A 21,828-nucleotide genomic window follows, 5' to 3' on the forward strand; every position below is an offset into this window, starting at 1 on the left:
TTACCCAGAGCTTCGGCTCCATTATTAAAAATTCATACTATCATTCATGTTTTTAAATAGATGAATGTGTTCATGATACAAAATTCAAAAGGTGTGAAGATATCCAGTGAAAAGTCTCTCTCTCTCTCTCTCCCCCCTGTACTTTAGCCCCCAGGAACCCCTTCTGGAGGCAAACATTGATTATCTGTGGAAGGACACACGTTAGCAATCTACCCTTGTGCACGTGGATGACTGTGTGTAACTGTGTGTGTGTATAAAATAAATTTCAGCTAATTGTACACGCTATCCTTTACCCTGCCATTTTATCTTTGATTTTACTTTTTATCCTTGAGAGTTTTTCAGACTGGCTGCTTCATTCTTTTTAAATGATTGCACAGTGTTCCTAGGAATTTCTTTGGATTTTACTCTGCAATTTATTTATTTGATAGCCAAGTATACTTACTCAAGAATTCCAAAATTGCTAACCTTTGCTAGCATAAAAAAGGGATCCTTGGAATTAACTGATTATTTCATAAGAGCAAGTGAGAATTTGAAGCTCACAAAGATTCTAAATACTGTTATTTTATCAGACATTTATTTAAAAATCCACTTCAAGGCTTAATTAGACTCTAAATGAAATACAAACTGTTCTTTCACTAATAAGGGAATTTTAAATAAATCAATGAATAAACACACACACGTTTTTAAATACTAGGCATGAAAGAGCTTGAATAGGTCTTGAGATGTAGAGCTGGAAGATTATTGGTTTAATCCAGTACAGAATTTACTACATATTTATATATGTTCTTTATTAGCAAATCTGAGTGTTTTCCTATGTACATATTCTAAAATGTAGAGCGATACATGTTTCCAATCACTGTGAATAAGCTACCAATTTTCAAAAACTTTTAGCCATGATGAGACAAACTCCTATGCTTCTGGTGGTACCACACATTGGTATAATCCTTTTCAAAAGCATGCTGACCATACGTTTAAAACATTACAACCACGTTCATTGACTAAATAATTCTATTGACTGAATAATTCCAGTTCTGAGGATATTTCCCTAGGAAATGATCAAAAGCCAACCAAACAGAAACTAAACCACAACAGTGTTCATTCTTCACAAAACAAACAAAACAAAACTGGAAATAACTTCGGTGTTCAGTAATATACAACTGGTTTAGTGAATTGGTGTATCAATTTGAGGAATGTTACAGTCAAGTGAAAAACAAAGTCGAGTTCAAAGGTTATGTGCTTATGGAGCAAAATGTATTTGGTATGTTAAGTGAAAACAGCATAATATTAAATGATATGCAGTTTTATATACATATGCGGTGAAAACCAGGCATTATTCTAACTGTAAACTGTGCACGTGAAAACAGACTGAACAGCGCTGGTACTGGGGTGGGGGCAGGGATGCCTGTGCTAACACTAAGCCCTGTGTAAAGTTACAGTGCCTCCCGCACCACTCTGGGGCCGCACCACCCACGTGCACAGCAGGAGGTCCCAAAAGAAAATGAAACAGACTCACAGACAGATGCTGTGGTAGGAAACAGAGGCACTGCCTGCAGATCTAAATGTGCTGCTCCCTTATCTCGGATTCTATGAAAAAAACAAAAAAATAAAGAAACCTCACAGACTTATATCCTTATTATAAACTCCTATCTTTTTCCCTTGGACTGTCTTGAATTGGTGTCTGCTACACACAAACCAAGAAACAGAACGAAGACGGTTTTTATAATTCTTTCATAATCTTTAACTTGTGTTTTAAAAAAGTGCCACACGCCATCTAACTGCATTTCCAATAGTGTCACTTATCCTAGGGAAGTAAGTCCACTTCTTGGACAGACAGTTCCTTAGATGATACAGCTAACGTGAGCCAACAGCATTTGTGAACAGTATGACAAGTATTCCAATGAACGTCAAACATGCTAATATCACCTCTTCTTTTTGCCTTTTAGTTAGAATCATTCCACCTATGCTCGAAGTGACATTTCCCAGGATAAAAATGATCTTTCAGCCTGAACAGAAAGGCACAGTGTAGGAATTCTAGTGGGTTATGCTCTTAATATCTGATTCCAATCTTTGCCTAAGAATCTGCTTTTGGTGTATTACCCATCATCTACTGCTTAACTTGTGCTGGGCACCATGGAAAACACTTCACACACAATCTCATTTGCTCACCACAAAACCCCTGTACCAGGATGATTCACAAATGGCAGGAACTTTTGCTCTTTTCCATAATTAATTGGATGTACTTCCCATTAGATAGACATTGCTTTTGGCATCAGAAATACAACAATGAAAACTCAGACTAGGCGAGGGACAGATGCAAAACCTATAGTAAGGGTGGTACACGCTACCATGGTAGTAGGTACAAAGTGCTCGGAAGGATGGCAGGGAATTACTAGCTCTGGAGGGCCAGTTGTGCAATTCCCAAGAATTCTGATGCAACTGGAGAATCGCTGAGATTATGTGAATCCGGGGAAAGAAAACTAACTTGCCTTCCTGGAAATACGTTAAGGTAAACTGGAAGACAGCAGAATCTGACTGGGGAGAATGGTAGCTTTCGTGCATTAGGTTGTAGTAAACACAACAGTGGAAAAAATAGCACATGTTAACACGCTGATCACCCACTGTGGATCCGGTGACCTGAGAAAATGCAACTGTCACCCAGATTTGGGTGATGTGGTGATCACCGTGTTAAAGGATATACTGCAGATCCTTTTTAAAATATTCATTCATTTAGTATATAATTCTAGGGGCCTGCCATTACCAGAGTGTATAACCTGAGATGGTTTTATTAATATTGTAGACACTGGAAATATTAATCATATTTTATGCTGCTTACGTTTTAACAAGAGCATCGCACTACTTGTTAATACCAACTGGAAATGTTATTTTTCACCTGTGCTTCACCTGGATTGTCCTGTCTCACATCTGTATTGCTTTTACTTGCTGAGTTATTCCTTCATAAACGATTATTCGAGAGGAAAAAAGCTTTTTAATGTCCTCTTGGCACTTGCTGTTCTGCTCACCACCCTGCGCCTGGAACACTAACATCTTATACAACGTGGACACTCTTGATTCTTTAAAAACTTTCACAGCTTACAGTTGCTTAGTGTAAGGTCCCAAACCCTTAGCATGCTCATCTAAGGATCTGCCTCCTGCTTGCTCACCTCTGCAGCCTCACCTGGAACATGTATTTCTTTTATTTGATGCGTTCGTTCTATTGGATTTGCCACCTCCCCACCCTTCACCCCTGCCCCAAATCTTCCATAAGGAGATTCCGCCTATGGTGTGACTTCTGCTTTTAACACTCTGCCCTCATTCTCCTTCTGACAAATTCCATCACTTCTTCAGGAAAGGCTCCCTTGGCTCCAAGTTACTTCAGACGTCTCTCCTATGTATATACTGTATGCCCTGGACATTTGTGTAACGGCGTCTTTGTCGGTTTGTTTCTTCCACAAACCTGTGAGCTTCCTGAGGTCAAGGACCGTATTAGGCTTTTACAACCCCATGCAGTGCCTGTCTCATTAGAATGGGCTCAAGAATATTAGTTGAATAAATGAACCAATGAATTATTATTAAAACTTCTATGTGGCAGAATGTTTAAAGTTACATAAAAAGTAATGACCACTTAGCATACTGCTTTAAAGTTGCTTATCAATTAAAAATGAACAAATTAATCAATAAAACCTATATCTCAATTGTGAAACTTAAAGCGTGCACTTTGGTACGCAGAATTGTGGTCCCCAAAGGTGCCTACGCCCCAACGCCCCTGGGCAGACTGTGTGAACACTCTTGGTTAGAGGGCAAAGGGGAATTAAGGCTGCAGATGGAATTAAGCTTACTGAGCAGCTGATCTTGAAATGGAAAGATGCCTCGAATGATCCAGGTGGCCCTAATTTAATCACAAAGGCCCCCAGAAGTGGAAGAGGGAGGCAGAAATAGAACTGGTGAGCTGGCAGCTTGAGACGGACTCTGCCCGATGCTGCTGCCTTTGAAGACGGAGGAAGAGGCCCGTGAGTCAGGGAGTGTGGGTGGCCTCAGGAGCTGGGAAAGGCTGGGAAATGGATTCTCCCCTACAGCCTTCTGCAGAAACCCCTTCCTGCCGAACCTTGATTTTAGCCCAGGGAGACCCATTTTTGGACTTCGGACTTCCAGAACTGTAAGATAATATACTTCTGTTATTGTAAGCCACCAAGTTTGTGGTAATTTTGTACAGCAGCAATAGGAAACTAAAACGCATACCTACGTCAAACAGGATTAACTTTGGCTGCATATGACCGAAACCCTAAGATAACGGCAGTTTAAAAGAAGGTACCTTTAAAGAAGGTACAAGTTTACTTCCGTGTAAGAGAGCTCTGGAGGTGGGAAGTCGAGGGCTGGTTACGGTTTCCACAGGACTCGGGCTCTTTCTACCTTGCTGCTCTGCCTTCCTTAACCTTAAGGAGCTCTGGCCAGCAGGTCTGAGTCCAACCAGCAGGAAGAAGAGGAATGGTGAACGGCTTCCTCTCAAGGGACGCCATCAGCCAGCACATCACTACAGCTGCATCTCACACGCCAGACCTGGGCAGCACAGTGGCAAACAGGTACGTGCGAGGGCCATTCAAGTGGCCGTGTGATGAGTGGAGACATCCGTTAACAAAGTGGGAAGAAACAAACTGGGAACAACCAGCCATCTCCACCTAAGTGCCGTCATACTGTGATCTCCCCGCCCCACTCCCATTGTTTTAAGTGTATAAAAGTAGTCTCTCCTACTCTTACATCAATTAGGACAGGAGCTTTCATTATGCAAACAGTAACTGAATAATTACGATGTCAGAGACACTGGCACATTTCTAAGTATTTGCCAGATTTTGCCACGTACACACATTAGAACAAGCCTGTCAGTGATGACAAGACATTTACATCACATACAAACTTTAGTATAGTAATCAATGCAAACAAAATTCTTGATACGAAATAAGGTTAAAAAATACATTTTATTTCTCTACATATATCACTCAGGGACCTGACAGGAAACAGCACACTCAAAGGGTAAATCAGAGGGAGTTTGATGAAGAGAGGATTTAGAGTGACGCAGGTAGGCTTCAGGGGAACTGACAAGGGGTAACATCCTCAAGGGCTCACAATGGGAGGAACCCATGACCATCTCCATGCCTGAAGGGACAAAAGGAAGAAGCAGTTTCGGGAACTTGCCAAGACCTGCGGCCGTGGGACAGGACTGTCTGACTCGAGCCATGGCCTTAGGTAGAGGAATGAAGCTTCTGCCAAAAGCCACAGACAAGCAGGAGGGAGTGTGGGGGAAGGTGAAATTAATATCCTGACCTCTGTCTCTTTCCTTCCTCTGATGATCTGCCAATGCCTCCAAACTGGCTGAAACCAAATAGAAACCAAAGGGCAAAGGAGCTTGGGTGATGTGGTCCATGGAAACCACCTTCCAGAGCACAGGAAGGCAGAGAATGGACTTTGAGGGACTGAGAATAACTGGCATAATGTGAAAAAGCCAAGTATTTCACAGGGCTGGGATGATTCAAAGAACCTTGTACAAAAAGAGAAAGGGATTTAATCTAAACAGATCTGTTTGACCTGGGACAGAGAAACACAGAGGAAGAGGATGATTAAAGCACAAAACAGTAGAGAAGGGCACAGTGCATGCTCTGTTCTGTAAGCAGGACAAAGAGAGTGAGCAAAGAAATTGAGGCATAAGATGAAGGAACCAGAAAGGCCTGACCAGGGACCTCAGAGCCGTGGATACGTTTGAACACAGTTTCTCATCACCAACTTTTCTACGTGAGTTAAACACAGTGGTGGGTCACTTAAAACTCATGACTGCAAATATTTTTAATATGTACGATGCAAACAATCCAACAGTGGCAGTGATTATAACTGAAGGTCCGTGGAACACAGGCCAGGACAGTAGGACGAAGAAACCACAATTCTCTGTAGCAGAACCAGTCAGCTGCTGAACATTAGCCAAGATGCCAGAGAAAAGAAATACAAGGAGACAAAAGGGAAAAACAGCAACAGAAACCTGATATCAGGCCCCTCATATCACTTTAAGAATTTAATTCTTAAAATTCACCCAAATCCCAAGTATGCATGTCTCTGCTCCCTCTCTCTGGAACAAATTACCTACCTACAGTGGTCGAGTATAAGAAAAAATGCTACTCAGCGTTCTTAAGTGATATCAGTAACAGAAACTGTGATCTATCTTCTGTAGAGGTAGCCTTTGAAAGCAATTGGCTTTTTTCCCCTTTTTTAAATTGAAGTATAGTCAATTTACAATGTTGTGTCAATTACCGGTGTACAGTGTAATGTTTCAGTCACACATATACATACACATATTCCTTTTCATAGTCTTTTTCATTATAGGTTACCACAAGATATTGAATATAGTTCCCTGTGCTGTACAGAAGAAACTTGTTCATCTATTTTTTATATAGTACTTAGTATCTGCAAATCTCAAACTTCCAATTTACCCCTTCTCAACCCCTTTGCCCCTGGTAACCGTAAGTTACTGTTATATGTCTGTGAGTCTGTTTTGTAGATAAGTTCATTTGTCTTTTTTTTTTTTTATAGATTCCACAAATGAATGATAGTGAATGGTATTTTTCTTTCTCTTTCTGGCTTACAGCAATCATTTTAATTATTGTGATTTTGCAGAAAAGATTAGCTTTACTTTTTGGATGTTCATTAACAGCATTCATACATTTCTCTCTCCATTTATTTATACTTAACATCTCTCTATGTCAGAGAAGTTCCTACAAAATTGTCCCCCAAATAAGAAGCTCCATGGATTAACATTTCATAGACTTATATTAAAAATAGGAGCCTTATTCCCCAGAGAGGGGAAAACTGTTTTGGGGTGCAACATATAATGAAATCACATGGAGGTCTGGGGAAAACATCTGTCCCTATTACTACCCGCTGGGACGCCTTACTGGAAAGGTTGGTGCAGGCCCTCAAGACAACTGATGGTTCTGCATCACCTGGTGGCCATATTTCCCTACTGACCTGGTGCCACAGACTGTGGTGGAACCGGGGCAGTGAGGGACCACTGCCCCCTTGTCTTACTGTGAACCACACGCCCAGAGTCACTGCTGGGCCAAGGACTGAGAAGCAACTCTAGGGGACTTTGATGGACATGACTCAAATTCATTCTTTTTCCATCAAGGCTAAAGCCATCACAAGTTAATGCAATCAACTTATTTCATGTACTAAATCTATTCTTTTTTCCATGAAAATAACCTATTTCCTATTTTGACAAAGGTTAGAGAATCATGTTACACCTCTCAAACGAAATGTGTTCAGGAAGTGAGGTATGTGGGAATCACGCGTTCCATGTGGAATATTGGAAAATAAGTACACTTTAAACTTGAAATAATTTTATGTTTACCCTAACTTATACATGAATCTTATATGGCAAGCCAATAGCAGGTGCAAAGGGTTTATGAAAAATTTATAGGAAAAAACTCAATATTGAAAATATTCTATCCATTTACATTTTCCCTGTAAATTTAGAAAAGATTACAGTAACTCATTTTTAGCAGAATACCTCTCCTTCAGCATATGCAATGCCAGTGCTCTCTAGAAGCAATGTTAACATTTGAGTGACATTAAAATTATGAGTATACATTGAATACATATTGCATAATGACACTACAGTTACTAAAAACCAACAATACAGGAGACATGCTAACCTCTAATTAGTATCCCCACCATGTTTGATTTAAATAAACCTAAATTTTTTTTATTAAGGTATAATTGACTAAATCAATTTAAATCTTAATAAATTTGTTCTTTCTCTAAATTTATTCAAAAGACTTTCCCAACTCTTTGGCTATACTTAAGAGATCAGAAGCAACCATCACATATGCATCAGGCTTAAAACAGCAATCTATTCTGAGATTTACTCTCATCTGCTTTCTTTCCAATCTAGATTTCAATAATTTCAGGACCATTATAGCAAATAATGTGTTAATCATATATCAAATTTATTATATATATAATTACTACAAGATTCTACAAAATTTCAATTTTGTATTAGAAGATTTGGAATATCGGTATTTCCTGTGCATATGTAAAAAATAGAAATGAGCAGAGTTTATCATTTGGAGAAAGTGATTAGGGAGAATCAAAATCAAAAGCAAGTAGTCTCAAAAGAAGGCAGGAGATAAATGACAGTCAATGGCATTCACATCCATGATTTCACCTGCCCCTAAGGACTAATGTGATACAGGCAGATAAACAACCATTACTTTATAGCCAAGAGCAGACTCAGGAAAGGTCGACAATACTAACTTTTAAAAGGAACATTTATTTTCTGAGGACCTACTGTGTGACTAGGTACTCCCTCAGCTAGGTGCTGAGGGCACAGAAATGAAAAGCAAAAAATTAGTCTCTGTCCACAAGAAGCTGAACAGCGTGCTCCTAACAAACTAAACTGGTAACCGTTAGAGTAAGGAGAAGGCAGCTTCTACCTGGTTTGTCTCTTCACTTTGTCTCTTTGATTTCCAGGTGAGGATGAACACTGAAGAAAGCCTGGTGGGGAGATACAGGGCAGGCACCTCAGAAAGAAAGTTGGCACGTGTGAGACTTCCTAAGTTTAAGAGTAACTGAAATGTGTGCTAGGGTTAGAAAGCATTTTTTCTCCCTTTCTCATTGGAAATTAGGGTAGCTGTGAAAAAGCTGTGTGTGTCAAGCTGGGGTGGGGTGAGGAGATGATGGCAAAGGAGAAAGTCTTCAAGCTGATTCAGGAAGAAATTGAAGAACATTAGATAGCTCTTAAGAGGAAAGGGAAAATTACCACTTGAACCAAGCAAAGCATGGGACGTGGTTGTGGTTCTTACAAGCACAGGTTCAATTAGCATGGTACTGAGCAAAGCCAGGCCTGCCTGTACTTAATCATTAAGAATAAGGATTCTCGTTTTGGCGTTGAGGACTAGAGTAGGCACACAGACATGATATATGGCAAAGGATATTTACAGTCACATTTCATGCACCAATAAATAATGCATTCACTTCTCCAAATGCCGGAGCAAACGTGGGAGAGAAAATTTTCATCTATATTCAGGATTAAACTTTCTAATTTTAAATTACCCGACTTCAGCTGTAAATGTATTTCAGCTGAAAGGTTTGAAGAGATTATTAATGAATCTTCTCCAAGTCTGGAGAGTGTTTAAAAGATTAACATAATAAAAATCCCGCCATAGGTATGACCAAGAACACAGGCATAAAGTTACTCAGCACCTATTATGTGACAGCGCCGAGCAGGGTGACTTACTAGCTTATTTCTTTTTTTTTTTTTTTTTGTATTAGCTTATATCTAATACTTTGTATGTCACGCTTCCGTTATCTTCATTTCTCTATCAACTCTTAATTGTTCATTTATAACTGTATAAATGAACCCATTTATTCCATAAAGTTGGTCCCAAAGACATTTCCTCATTTGAAGGCGGGGAGGAGGGGAAGGCTAAGTCCTACTGAATACTAAGGATTGGACTTTCTTGTCAAGTACCTACGTGGTCTTTCAGGAATCCCCAAAGGTCCACAAAGTCAGGGACTCAAGGTAAGATCGCAATTATCAGTCTCCAAGACAGCATCTGCCCGCCCTCGTGTCTGGTCCTGGTCCTATGTGGTGCTGGACACGGTGGCTGCCCCCTCCGCAGCGCAGCGCGGCCCGCTGGGACCCCCCACCCTGCCTCCTGCGCCCGGATCTCGCGGTCTCTCCTCTCGGGGGGGCGGCCGGCGAGGGAGGCCGAGGTGACGGCAGGTGAGCGCCCGGCGCGGAGGAGGAAGTGAGACAGGCCAGCGTGGGTATTACTCATTCCGCTTCGCCGCCGAGGTGGCTGCAAGCGGAACTTCTCGCCCCTCTTTCAGCCCAGCTGAACGTCTATCTGACTGAAGTCACTTCCCACCCGGTTCGCTCGGGGGGAACTGGGCGTCCGATGAAGGGAGGGGGGTCAGAAATGCGGGGGTCCGCTAGCCCCTCCCGGGACGCCGCGGGTCCCACGCCAGCCCCTCGCCACCCCCGAGCCTGCCTCCCCTGGCCCCGGGCCGTCCTCGGGCGGTGCTGGGGGCGCTTGAGGAAGACGGGGGGGACAGGTCGCCCGGCCACTCCGCGGGCAGAGCCGAGGGCACGGGATCCTGGGGCGAGTGAGCCAGACCCGGACGTGCCCCTGGTGGCCGCGGCGGGTGTGGCCACGTCAGAGCCTCCCACTTTACCTTTCTCACTCCGGCGGCCTGGCGCCCTTCGGACCCCGTCCGCACCGTTCCCCAGCGCCCCCCCCCCCGCCCCCCTGCCCCCGACACCTGGGGAAAACTTTTCCCTCGTCCCTCAATTCAAACTCAGCTGCTCGTCCAACTGCCGCAAACCGTCCTCTCCCTAGCAACAAGGTTCCGGCCGTAGAGCGAGCGCGAGCGGCTCTAGGTGTAAGGAAGGTGATGTCGTAAAGCCGCGAGTGTCGTAAACCAGGTGCGGTGGGGCGGGGGGAGGGGTGGAGGCGGAGGGGTGGGGGGGGAAGGGGGAGGGAGGGGGAGGAGGTGACTCGAGCATTTAGACACAAGCGAGAGGATCATGGCGGATGGCCCCAGGTGTAAGCGCAGAAAGCAGGCGAACCCGCGGCGCAATAACGGTGAGTGGTGGAGCGGACCGGGGAGCGGCGGAGTCAGGGGGATCCGGGCAGCCGGGGCGCCCCCGGGGCGAGGGGGGCGAGCCGGGCCGGGGGCGGCCGGGCGGGGACGGGCCAAGTGGAGTGGGAAAGTAGAAAGTAGTGCTCTGCCCCCCTCCGCGGCCGCCGCCGGCGGAGCCGCGCCGCGGCCGCTCGCTCTCCCTGAACCGTTATGTCTCTTACCTGGGCTCTCCGCCTGGCGGCTCCTGCCGCCCCTGCCGCCTCGCTGGACCGTTAGCCGCCGCCGCCGCCGCATCCCGGGCGCAGGGCGGGCGGCCGGGACGCGGCGGCCACTTTTCGGGGCGCGGGGGGAGCGGCTGTTGCTTCTTTTCGCACTTTTCCCCACTCTTGCGCCCCTCGGCGCCCCCTCCCCTCCTCCTCGGCGCCCTGGGCGTTTTGTCCCCTCGGCGCCAGGCCGCGGGGGCCGAGGAACTAACTTGTGCCCGGCGCTGCCCGTGCAGAGTGGCTTCCGCGCGCCGCGGCCGTCGCTCGGGCCCCGCGGCCGGCCGGGCGGGCCGGGCTGCGGGCGCGCGGCGGGCGGCGGCGGCCGCCGCGGGCTGCGTGTCGTCCGTGCGCGCGTGTGCGCGGGCGGCGCGGAGCGCGCGGCAGGCGGACCGGGCTGGGCCGGCGGCTGTAAAGTTGGGACGGGCTGGGGAGGCGCGCTCGACGCGGGACGGGCTTCGGCGGCGAGGAGGCGCGGGTCCCTAAGCGCCCCTCTCCCCGCGCCCCGAGCGGGGTCGGCGTCCCGCGGGGAGCCGGCGGGGCGCGGGCGGGGCGGGCGCCGACCTGCCGCCGCGGGAGGCGCGGGGTGCAGTGGGTTGGCGGAGTTGTTACCTGGCCTCAGGGACGGGGAAGCACCACAGACAGGTCCCCGCCCGGTTGGAGGACTCTCGGAGCCGGGACGGGGTGCTGTGCGTGCGCCTCCCTCGCTCCCGGTCGGCTCGGGTGAAGTTGTTACCTGGGCCGGGCGCGCTGAGCGCAGAGCCGGATAATGGGGCTTGGACGGCGCTCCGGGTCTCGGGTGGAAGGAGGGTGGGGGAGGGGGCGGACGGACCGACGGACGCTGGGCGCCGCTGCCCCGGCTGCAGCCGCAGTGTTTATTGATCAGTGCTGGAGAGCCGGGGACGCACACCCCTCTGCCTGGCTGGGAGTGAAATAATCATCACAATAATAGGAGAGCCCGGACATGTGGCGGCCGTGGCACAGTCGCCTTTTCCAGTAGGGAGGGACGCTGTAAGTTGATTGCATTGGTGCTTGTCTCGGGGCGATGCTGTGGCCGCTCGCGCGCGGCGAAATGTCCGCTGGTGGGTATTGTCTGGACAGTTGCTGTGGCGAGAGGGGCGAGAGCCGCGCGCCCCCGCCCCGCCGCGCGGTACCTGTTTGTGGAATAATGGGCGGCAGCGGGCCTGCCGCCGGCCGCGGCCGCGTCTATATAAGGAATTGCACGGGCGTTGCGGGCCGAGGGGCTCGTTCGGGTGCCTGCGTTATTTTTAAAACGAGTTTTTGAGAGTCGGGAAATAAATGCGCCTGCGGTGGGATCGCCGTAGCCGCCAGAAAATGAGGAAATGCGGGTTTAAGGCAAAACTCTCGGGCGCTCCCCCGCCCCCCGCGCGCCCCACCCCCACGCCCAGGCTCCCCCTCTCCCTCCCCTCCGGGATGCGAAACGCGAGGTTTTGTAACCTTTCCTGGCAATTTTAGATTTTGTGTGGGATTTCCTGTCTAGGAGCAGATACGAAGGTTTTAAGCTGTTTCAAGATGTTTCCTTGCAGTCGTAAACATATTTTTAATCTATTTGGGCCGACATTGAAATCACTGTTCTCGTGAACGGTTTTAGTTCTCCAGATGCACATTTGCATTTCGAAGACGTCTCTTAGTTATGATTGATAACTAATATTTGGCGCACTCATTGTGGAGCGATGACTTCTTACAGTCAGGAGCGGAGCATAGGCTATTGCAATTTTAATTTCCTGTTTTAGCGTCAAATAGTGTGTGTGCTATATTGAGCTGTTGCTGCTGTTGCTGATGTGGCTTTATGAAAGGTAAGTTGGTTTGGAAAGGGCTGTTCGCGTTTCACCTTATTTAAAATGTTCATCGCCAGAGAAAGGGGCTTTTCTTATTGCTGACGACATGTGTGTGACATGTGAGTCTGAACCACCCAGCGTCTGTGCAGCTGCTGTAAACATGTTTACCTGAGCAGGAAAGAATGGATTTTTTTTCTCCTAAAGATCCTGTGATATGAATATTACACTCATAAGGCATATCAACAGATGACTTACGAGGGGAAAAGCCATCCTGAAAGGTACTTGAAATCAACAGGAAAAAGAGCTGCTGGATCGCTGCAGCAAATGGCAACTTGTGCAGGTAGAAAAAAGATGGTGTTTAGTTTTCTCCTGCATGTATGTCAGCCCCCTCCTGTCTGCTGCTTTCGTTCTCCAGGGAAGGATTTATTTACCACGCTTGCTGTCAGTGTTTTTCCTTTGTGTTTAATATTGGAAAAGCAGATTTGGGGCTGTTTAGCACAAAATGTCTCGTCTGCAGTGTGCATTACTCTCAGAAAACAAAAGGTGTTTGACATAGCACTGTGCTACTACAGGTATCTTCCATTTTCATCACTTTTGGCTCCGTCCTTGTATTTCTTTTTGTTCTCAAACGCATTTCATCCATTGCTGATGATTACAGCCACACTATTTGATTAAGCCTTATAATTTGCAAATTAAAAATGAAGTTATATGGCATTGTGTTGTGAAGCCTCAGGATAAGTGCTGGTTAATATTTCTTAGCAACGCAATCGTATTTAAGTTGCGGTTTTTATTGGAGAGAATTGCTTGGAAAGATTTTAACTCATAAATATTTTTAATGATGGAATAAATGATGTATATATGGTGGGAGATGGTCTTGGAGATACTTTATGCTGAATTAATATGAAAATAATTTTTTGTTCATTTTAAAATAAGGCATGCAGATTTTCTGCTCAGCCTCCAGTAAATCATTTTCATTTCCTTTCTGGAATATATCTGCAGAGTAGGATATTAATGGGAGCATCAAGTCATGTAACTTGATGGGGGTAAACCAGTTGATCCAGGTTTGGCCAAAGCATCAATCCTTACGTAGTAACTTTATGGTAATGATGTTAGTCATCTGTAAAGGAGTGGCAATAGAAGGGCTTAAATCAGTTTTTACCATTTATAATGTAATGCTTTGTTGTATTTTAAAAACCTGTCTTCTCATTTTCCATTTCTACTCTTTGTGTGGTTACTTATTTATTTTTTTGAGAAACGTACTTTAGCTCCTAATGACCATATTAATTCACTCTGGGTGGAATAGCAGGTACATATCTGTCTGTTATTTGCATTTTTACTTGCTGTCTTTGGAAACCGCCAGTAGAGGATGCTAACAAAAATGATTATTGGTGTGGTACACCGTCAATCTGTCTGTCTCCTGTTGATTGGGACCTCTGCTTTGATAGGAACCTTCAGTATGATTCTGAATCTTACTGTTATTTAAAATGCACCGTGCATAAATTAGGCATAAGCATTTTCTAGTCTGCCAGGACTGGAAAGGAGTGGGATGGTTTTAGCTTGAACAGTTTTATAAATTTGATCTTTTTAAATTTTTAAATTGAAATTATTGTCAGTTTAGTCTTGCTTTAGACTAGTTGTATTACTGCTTTTTTTTTAAAAGAACTTTTGTTTTATGTTGTTAGATTTGGAGAATAATGTGTAATGATTGGGCCATACTTATTTTCCACACTTATTATACTTTTTAACCTTTTTTATTCATGATTAAGATGCCTGGAAATATATTTTTGCAGACATTAAAAAATATAAATGGTTGAATATGGTTAAGAAACATTGAAACTAATGAGTAAATATTTCTGATAACTTGTGTAGACTTAAACTCTGCGTGCGTTGGCGGATGTGCCATGGCTAAAGAAGGTGCTCACCAGTAGTCACTCAGATGCCTGATTTTCAGATTTTATCTTTTCCTTCTCCTTCTAATGAAGATTCAGAGTCAGGTTGTACATAAATTTTAAATTTGCCAATTGTAAATTATGGAATGTGAGCTTGTTTTGAAGTTTGAAATGCAGTTAAAAGTATCTGTAGTTTATTAATTATTGTATGCTTGTATTCAAAGAATTCTTATTTTTCAACTAACGTAAATTGGTGCTATGTGTTATATATATAAATAATTGCATGAGATTTAATGTATTTAGTTATGTCTTCTTTACCTGTGTCTATAAAATTATGTTAGTGCTACTATAAACTTTTGGAAGCTTTTCATTAGGACAAATGTTAGAAAGTTTTTATTTCCCTAATTACTTTTAATAGTATTTCTATAAATGCACCAACAGCAGTACCATAGTGCAATAGTAGTCCTCTTTATCTTGAATTTAGTAGAAGTTACCTGAATTATCAGGTAAAGCTGTATGAATTTCTCATTTTATGGTGTCATGGTTCTTCAATGTGTGTGTGTGTGTGTGTGTGTGTGTGTGTGTGTGTGTGTGTGTGTGTAAATACAGTTTTACATTTCCCGACATGTTTCTTGAGTTTGGTGTTCTCCTAATTCCTACAGCCCAGCAGTAGATAGGTTTGGTTCTCTTACTTTTGTATGAACTGGGGAACTTCACCGCAGAGCCATGCATGTATGGGTGTAGCATGGAGCAAAACTTAAACTGTCATATAAACTGAAAGCACCCATCACTTGTTGAGATGCCCCTGATATAAACGCACGTGCAATATTTGTTTAGTACTTTTTCCTTTTTTTCTTATAATCCAGTATTTTTGAAATGCCATACCCTGTGTTTGCAGCGTCAGTAGCTTTGAAGCATGTGGTGAGAAAGTTCTATCAGAAGTTGGGAATGATATTTTTAAGGTAACAGCATAATTGTTTCTCATATTTGTGTTTTTATTTTGCTGCTTTTCTCCTTTTTTGCTTTCCCCTGTACAAATCACTTCTAAGCATGGGTCTAGAGCTAGATGTAAACACAGTATCATGTGGAATTATGTTGTTAGCTATTCTTAACTACCTATATGGAATTGCAGTCGAGGAGAAGAAAAGCCATGCAGACACTGAAAGAAGATAATGCGTTAGTGTGCGAGAGTGTGGAGAGGGGTTAGAGGACGGGTGAAATTGTAGAAATAGTATTTAGGGTTGTAGAAGTTTTCTTAATTCTTGCAGAATGGTCACTAATTCATAGGGAGATGTATGTGCATTTCTAATAGAGCCATAAGCTAAGTGAACTAAATAAAAGTTCATTATTGAAAGAAAACTAAATTTTTTTTTAAACTAGAAAAATGACCTGGTTGGGAAATAAAATAAAATGATTTTAAAAAATACTTTGCGAAAGGCCGTGTGTTGCACATATAATTGGTAAATAATCATTAAATTAGGTATAAATTAAAAGTAGAAAATAAATGGATGTACACATAGTAGAAAAAGTTTTGTAGCAACCCTGGTTGAAGTTAAATGTGAATATATAAGCATTGCTATAGGAAATAATCTTTCCTTTGGATGAGACTGGTTTTTTTTTTTTCTGTTGTTTCCCGAGCTTTATGGAGATGTCATAGACATATAACATTGTAAGTTTCAGGTGTACAGTGTGATAATTTGATACACATATATATTGCTAACTGTTTCGCACAATGAGGCTAGTTAACACATCCTTCCCCTCACATAATTACCACTCTGTTGTGATTAGGTGAGAACATTAAAACTCTACCCCCTCCCATAGCAACTTTCAGGTGTGGTGGACAGTATTGTAACTGTGGTCACCAGGCTACACACTACTTCCTGTTCGAATTGAAAGTTTGTGCCCTCCGACAGTCATCTCTGTGGGACAGTGTTTGGAGATTTTATCTGTAAAGGAAGCATCATTTTTGGGACATTAGTTTTCACCAAATAAGACTGTTGGGCGTGCCACGAGCATGTCCGCGGGATGCCCTTGGTGGGGCCGGGTTTGTGCTGCTTGTTTACCTGAAACTGGCTTCCAAGTAAAATTTCCCTTAAGATTGTTTTCAGAGAAAAAAAATTAACATTTGCAACTCAGTTCATTAATTTTGTTAAAACGTATTTTGGAGGATATCATTTAGGCGTAGATAAATTGAAAGATTCCAAAAGGAACTGCCAAAAAAAAAAAAAGCCAAATTCAAGTCTGTGCTTGTGACAGCTATGAAACGTTATTAGTCTTAATTTTTCATTCTCTAAGAAGTCATTTTTCTCTTACTTATTTCTTCAGACATTTTCTTGTCATTTAATGCATGTCCTCTGTATACATAGGGAATGCAGTTAATTGTCCGTATACACATTTCTCCTCATAATCAACTTTATATACTTACTGAGACGTGATCCGGGGAGCTGGAGGTATAACCCACAGCTGTTGTTGGGAGACTTGAGTGTGGCCGCCTGGGAAGACCTTCATCATCTCTTTTGCAGGAACAGCTACATCTGTGCTGGAATTATTAGGAACAGATGTTTTGTGACCTCTTAATTCCCACTCCCCTTCCCGCCCCTTCTCCATCCATATTTAAAATTAAATGTGAATGAAGACAAATATCAGATGATGTCAGTTTTTCGTGTTGGTTGTCGTGCTCTAAAAATACTGTAAGACTTCTCTTTCCTCTTTTAAAATGTCCCAATTTCAAAACTTTAGGTATATTCTAATTTCAGGTTTTAAGATATTTTAAATATTCTAATTTCAGTTTTCTTTTTACAAGATGTGACACCACTATTCTTTAGATATCTTAGTTACTAGTCATGGTCACCAACCTACAGTATATTCTGATTTCCCATATTTTTAAGGTCTTTATATCCATTTAATCCACACTTCTAATTGAGTACTTATTTTTTTGTTAAATGCTTGGTGTGTGACTAGTTTGTTGATTTAAAAATTCTCTTGGAATCTTAATGGAAAGGTCTTTTAGGGATCGTCATTTTTTTTTTTTTTTTTGTCTGAAGACTGATAGAGATAAGCTGAAATTTAGGGCCTTCAAGTAGAAACTCCATGAGGGACTTGAACACATGTTTTGAGAAGGGGTAATAATGACATGTGGAATAGCATATTGTAAAATCCTTCAGGGAGTAGATTGTCTGAACCTGGGCTCAGGTTAACCTCACTCTGACTTAGGTACTTGAAAAGGCTATGAAAATCACGGTATCTGTCTAACGTTTCCTCCTTTCTGCCCTAAAAACTAAGTTGCTGTTCACTCCTATTGCTACATCACTTTTCTGATTCTCTTTTAATGCTCTTCTTTGGTTTTTTCTTGGTGGGGTGGGGGAAGGAATAGTTGGAGGAAAGAGAAAATAATTTTGTATGAATAAATATTAACTAAGAAAATAAATGAAATAATTGTGGAGCTGGAGAGGTTCAGGAGAATCATCCACATCCATTTTTTTCCAGGTAAGCAAACAGATTCAAAGAGGTAAAAGGACTCTGCCAAGTTCCTGTTACTAGTTTGTCTGGACGGGGTTCCAGCCTCTCAGGCTGGCAGCTCAGTGGTCCTTTTGTAAGACCACGTTATCTGTGATGGCAACAGGCAAAAACTAGATGCGGTGAATTTGCAGATTTGTCATAGGAAAAAACCACGTGTTTTGTGTGGAATGCTCAATCATCTCAAAACAAGGGACTTCTAATATATTCACATAAATCTATCAAATTTATCAGCTGATGTGACATTCAGACATTTCAGATGCAGAGACTTGGTCTTGCGTTGCTTAGAGGCACACTCCCTTTATTTGGGTTATAATTTTCCCTCTTCATTCCCGGTCTCAACTCCCATTCCCAATCCTCCCTTGCACCCAGTGGAATGTGTTTTATGTAAGTTCTTGATTATGTCTCTATCCTTGTAAAATTATCTAATTCTTTTTGTGTTTTACATTTACATTTACAAACTGATAATTTGCTGTATATGATATAATTTGCTGTATATTTTACTTTCTTCTCTCAGCATTGTTTGAGATGTGTTCATGTTACTGAAAGTACATCTAGTTGGTTATTTCTAACTGTGTGGTATTTCATGCTTTGTATCAGCACAAATTACTTACCAGCTCCCCTGACGATGGATGCCCAGGTTGACCCCAACTCTTGGGTGCAAGTGATTTTGTAAAAAGTATCACACTTTGTACATGTTGCTAATGGCTGTGGAAGAGTTTCTCTGGGGACCTGTATCCAGGTATGGTATTGTTGAGTTATAGGTTAGTCACATATTTAATATCATTAAATTTTGCCAGATTATTTCTAAAATGGCTACACCAGTTTTTACCTTCACCAATGTTATATAAAAATTCCTGTTTTCTCACATTTTTGCTGGCTTTTGGTCTTGTGCAACTTCCACATGTGGCTAATTTGACAGTTTTTAGAGTATCATGGTTGCTTTAATAGATGTTTCTCTGTTTACTGGGGGGGGTGGGGGGTCATTTCATCATGCCCATGTTAGCCATTTGAGTTCCCTCCCCACGTCTGGCTTACTCAGGCTTTTTGCCCTTCTGTTGGTTGGGTTTCCACTTCTTGTTGATTTTCCAGGATTCCGTGTGTATCTGAGATCACTGTCTCCCTTGGTGGCATTAGACATGGTGAATGTTTCCTCAGTGTGTCAGCCATCTGTTGACTGCCTGTGGTATCGGAATTCTAATTTTAATGTAGTTAAATCTTTAAAGTGTTTTGACTTTTGCGGGTAGTAAAAAGCCCTCCATAATCCATAACTCGCAAAGAGTGTTTCCTAGATTTTCTTCTAATAGTTTTGTAGTTTTGCCTTTTATTTTGGTCTTCAATGAATCTGGAGTTCACTTTTGAATACAGCATTTCTTAAGAGGAGCAAACATAGTGGGTAAGGGTCTGGGTTGACCATGTAATTTACTAGCTGAGTCTCCTTGACCAAATTACTGAGTCTACCTCTGCTTGAATCTCACTATGTGTAAATTGGGGTGATAACTATAGAGTTGGAAAGGTTCAGTGAGCCATATGAAGCACTGTTTAGTGAGCCATATGAAGCACTGTTTAGTGTATGTTTTAAGCATTCAATAAATGTGTAAACTTTTATTTGTATTATTTGATTAAGTTTATTTGTTTTAAATGCATCTTGCATCAGCTGACACTTAATTTCTCATTCTCTTGTCCCGAATTAACTTTAGCTAATGTAACTGCCTTCTAAAAGGATGCTGCTATAAAATTTGCTCATGGTTTCTACAGCTTTGACCTTAAACATTGCTTAGTTGTTCTGGCCTTAAGGACAAGGCTGTTTGTTAAACCAGGAACAGAATAGTAATACACAGTGAAGCGTTGTCTCACGACTATGTGTGTGTATCTTTTAGCTCGAGGAAGACTGTCTTGGACTTTTTAAAGGGCATCATAGTAAGAGAGACCTCACCGTGTATCTTTATGTACATATTGACCTGAACTTCAGGGATAATGTCCCAGTGTTAATCTGTTTCATAAAACAAAGAACCTAAGCCAAGGAAGCAAACTTTATGTTCTGTAACTGAGTAGCCTCAGGAGTGTGGGTTCCCAGCTCTTCATACAGGTTCGTTCATTTCATGTGGAATGTTTTAAAGAAGGCAGTTGTATGTCTTCCAAAGACATAGTACATTCTTGTGGTACAGATCAAGGCAATCCTAAGACAAAAGTAAAAATGCTACCCTGTTTGTGTGTGAGTGTTAATAAACTTCACTGAGGTATAGTTTACATACACGAGTGTGCACATACAGTTTGATGAGTTTTGGACATAGCTGTGGTTCCCTGTGTAGCCACCACCACAGTCATACAGAACATTCCCTACACCCCTCGAAAGTTCCCTTGTACCTCAGCTCAATCAGTCCTCCCTGCCTCTGGCCCAGTCAGCCAGTGGTCTGTTTTAGATTTACTGTTTTAGAGTTTCACATAAATAGACTCATACATATTTTTGAGATTCATCCATGTTATTGTGTGTATCAGTAGTTCATTCCTTGTGCATTGCTGAGTAGTCTTCCATTGTATGACAGGTGGGCCTCAGAAATGCTGCAAGTTTGGTTCCAGGCCACCACAATAAACTGAGTATCACAATAAAGTGCATCACATGAATTTTTTGGTTCCCTAGTGCGTGTAAAATATTTATGCTATATGGTACTCTGTTTCCACAGCATTATGTATAAAAAAGCACATACCTTAATTAAAAATACTTAATTTCTAAAAACTGCTTACTATCACCTGACAACATGGGGTTGCCATAAACCTTCAATTTGTTTAAAAAAAAAAAAGGGCAGTATTTGTGAAGTGATGTAAAGTGAAGTGTGATAAAATGAGGCGTGCCTCCACTGGGGTTGTTTCTGGTTCTTTGCTGTAGCATAAAGCAGCTGTGAACATTCATTCACATACAGGACTTCGTGTGGGTATATGCTTGCATTTCTTTTGGGTAGAGACCTGAAGTAGAATTGCTGGCTCTTATAGTAAGTGCATATTTAACTGCAAGAGACTGCCACAGCTAGTTTCTGAAATGCGTGCAACGTTCCACCTTTTACAATGTAGAAAGTTCTAGTTGCTCCAATCCTTGCAAACATTTATCCACATTTTTCATTTTAGCTCTTCTAGTAGGTGTGTAGCAATACCCTTCTGGTTTTAATTTGGGTTTCACTGACAACTAATGATGTTTGAGTATCTTTTGAAGTACTTACTGACTATTTATTTTCTTTTGTGAAATATCTGTTCTAATCATGTATCTACTTTTATTTGGGTTGCTTATCTTTTTATTATTGAGTTGTAAGAGTTCTTTATATATTCTGGATCCAAGTTTTTTGTTGAATATAGATATTTAAAATACCTTCTCCCTTTCTGTAGCTTGTATCTTAATTTTCTTAATGATACCTTTGAAATGCAGAAGTTTTACATTTTAATGAATTCCAATTTATAATTTTATTCTTTTAGGCTTTGTGCTTTTTGTGTTCTAGGAAATCCTTGCCCACTTGAAGATTTAGAAGAAGTTTATAGCTTTAACATTTAGGTCTCCGATCCATTTCAGGTTAATTTTTGTCTACCTTGTTTTCATCTTCATCTACAAGTCTGCCTGAGATAGCCTTGAGTAGTTTGCAAGAGGCAAAATTTTGGTCTCATCGAAATTTAACATGAGAATTTCTGTTTGAGTTTTTTTAAAGAATATTTTTCAGGACCCAACTAAGAACCAAGGCTCATGATTGTAGAGGA

The 21,828-nt window shown here is 42.3% G+C and overlaps 1 protein-coding gene and 1 long non-coding RNA gene across 6 annotated transcripts in view; one reads left to right on the top strand and one right to left on the bottom strand.

The window, feature by feature from the left end:
* LOC116661491 overlaps window positions 1–11,489 on the bottom strand; it is a 63,123-nt gene extending 51,634 nt beyond the window's left edge. The window contains exons 1-3 of the long non-coding RNA XR_004317367.1: window positions 10,845–11,489; window positions 9,513–10,416; window positions 8,472–8,532 (exon numbers count right to left, since the gene is read on the bottom strand). This is a non-coding gene — a long non-coding RNA (uncharacterized LOC116661491). The remainder of the gene's footprint in view (window positions 1–8,471; window positions 8,533–9,512; window positions 10,417–10,844) is intronic.
* The window catches only part of ZEB1 (zinc finger E-box binding homeobox 1), a 170,081-nt gene continuing 158,749 nt past the window's right edge, over window positions 10,497–21,828 (top strand). For 4 of the 5 annotated variants that reach the window (XM_032473686.1, XM_032473688.1, XM_032473690.1 and 1 more), the window contains exon 1: window positions 10,497–10,625. In XM_032473686.1, coding sequence (XP_032329577.1) covers window positions 10,568–10,625 — 58 coding nt within the window. In that variant the 5' untranslated portion in view covers window positions 10,497–10,567. Of the gene's footprint in view, window positions 10,626–12,347; window positions 12,701–21,828 lie in introns of those variants that run through there. The other variant, XM_032473689.1, reaches the window with a different exon arrangement.

The sequence above is a fragment of the Camelus ferus genome, chromosome 35, assembly GCF_009834535.1.
Source record: "Camelus ferus isolate YT-003-E chromosome 35, BCGSAC_Cfer_1.0, whole genome shotgun sequence".
Lineage (NCBI taxonomy): Eukaryota > Metazoa > Chordata > Mammalia > Artiodactyla > Camelidae > Camelus > Camelus ferus.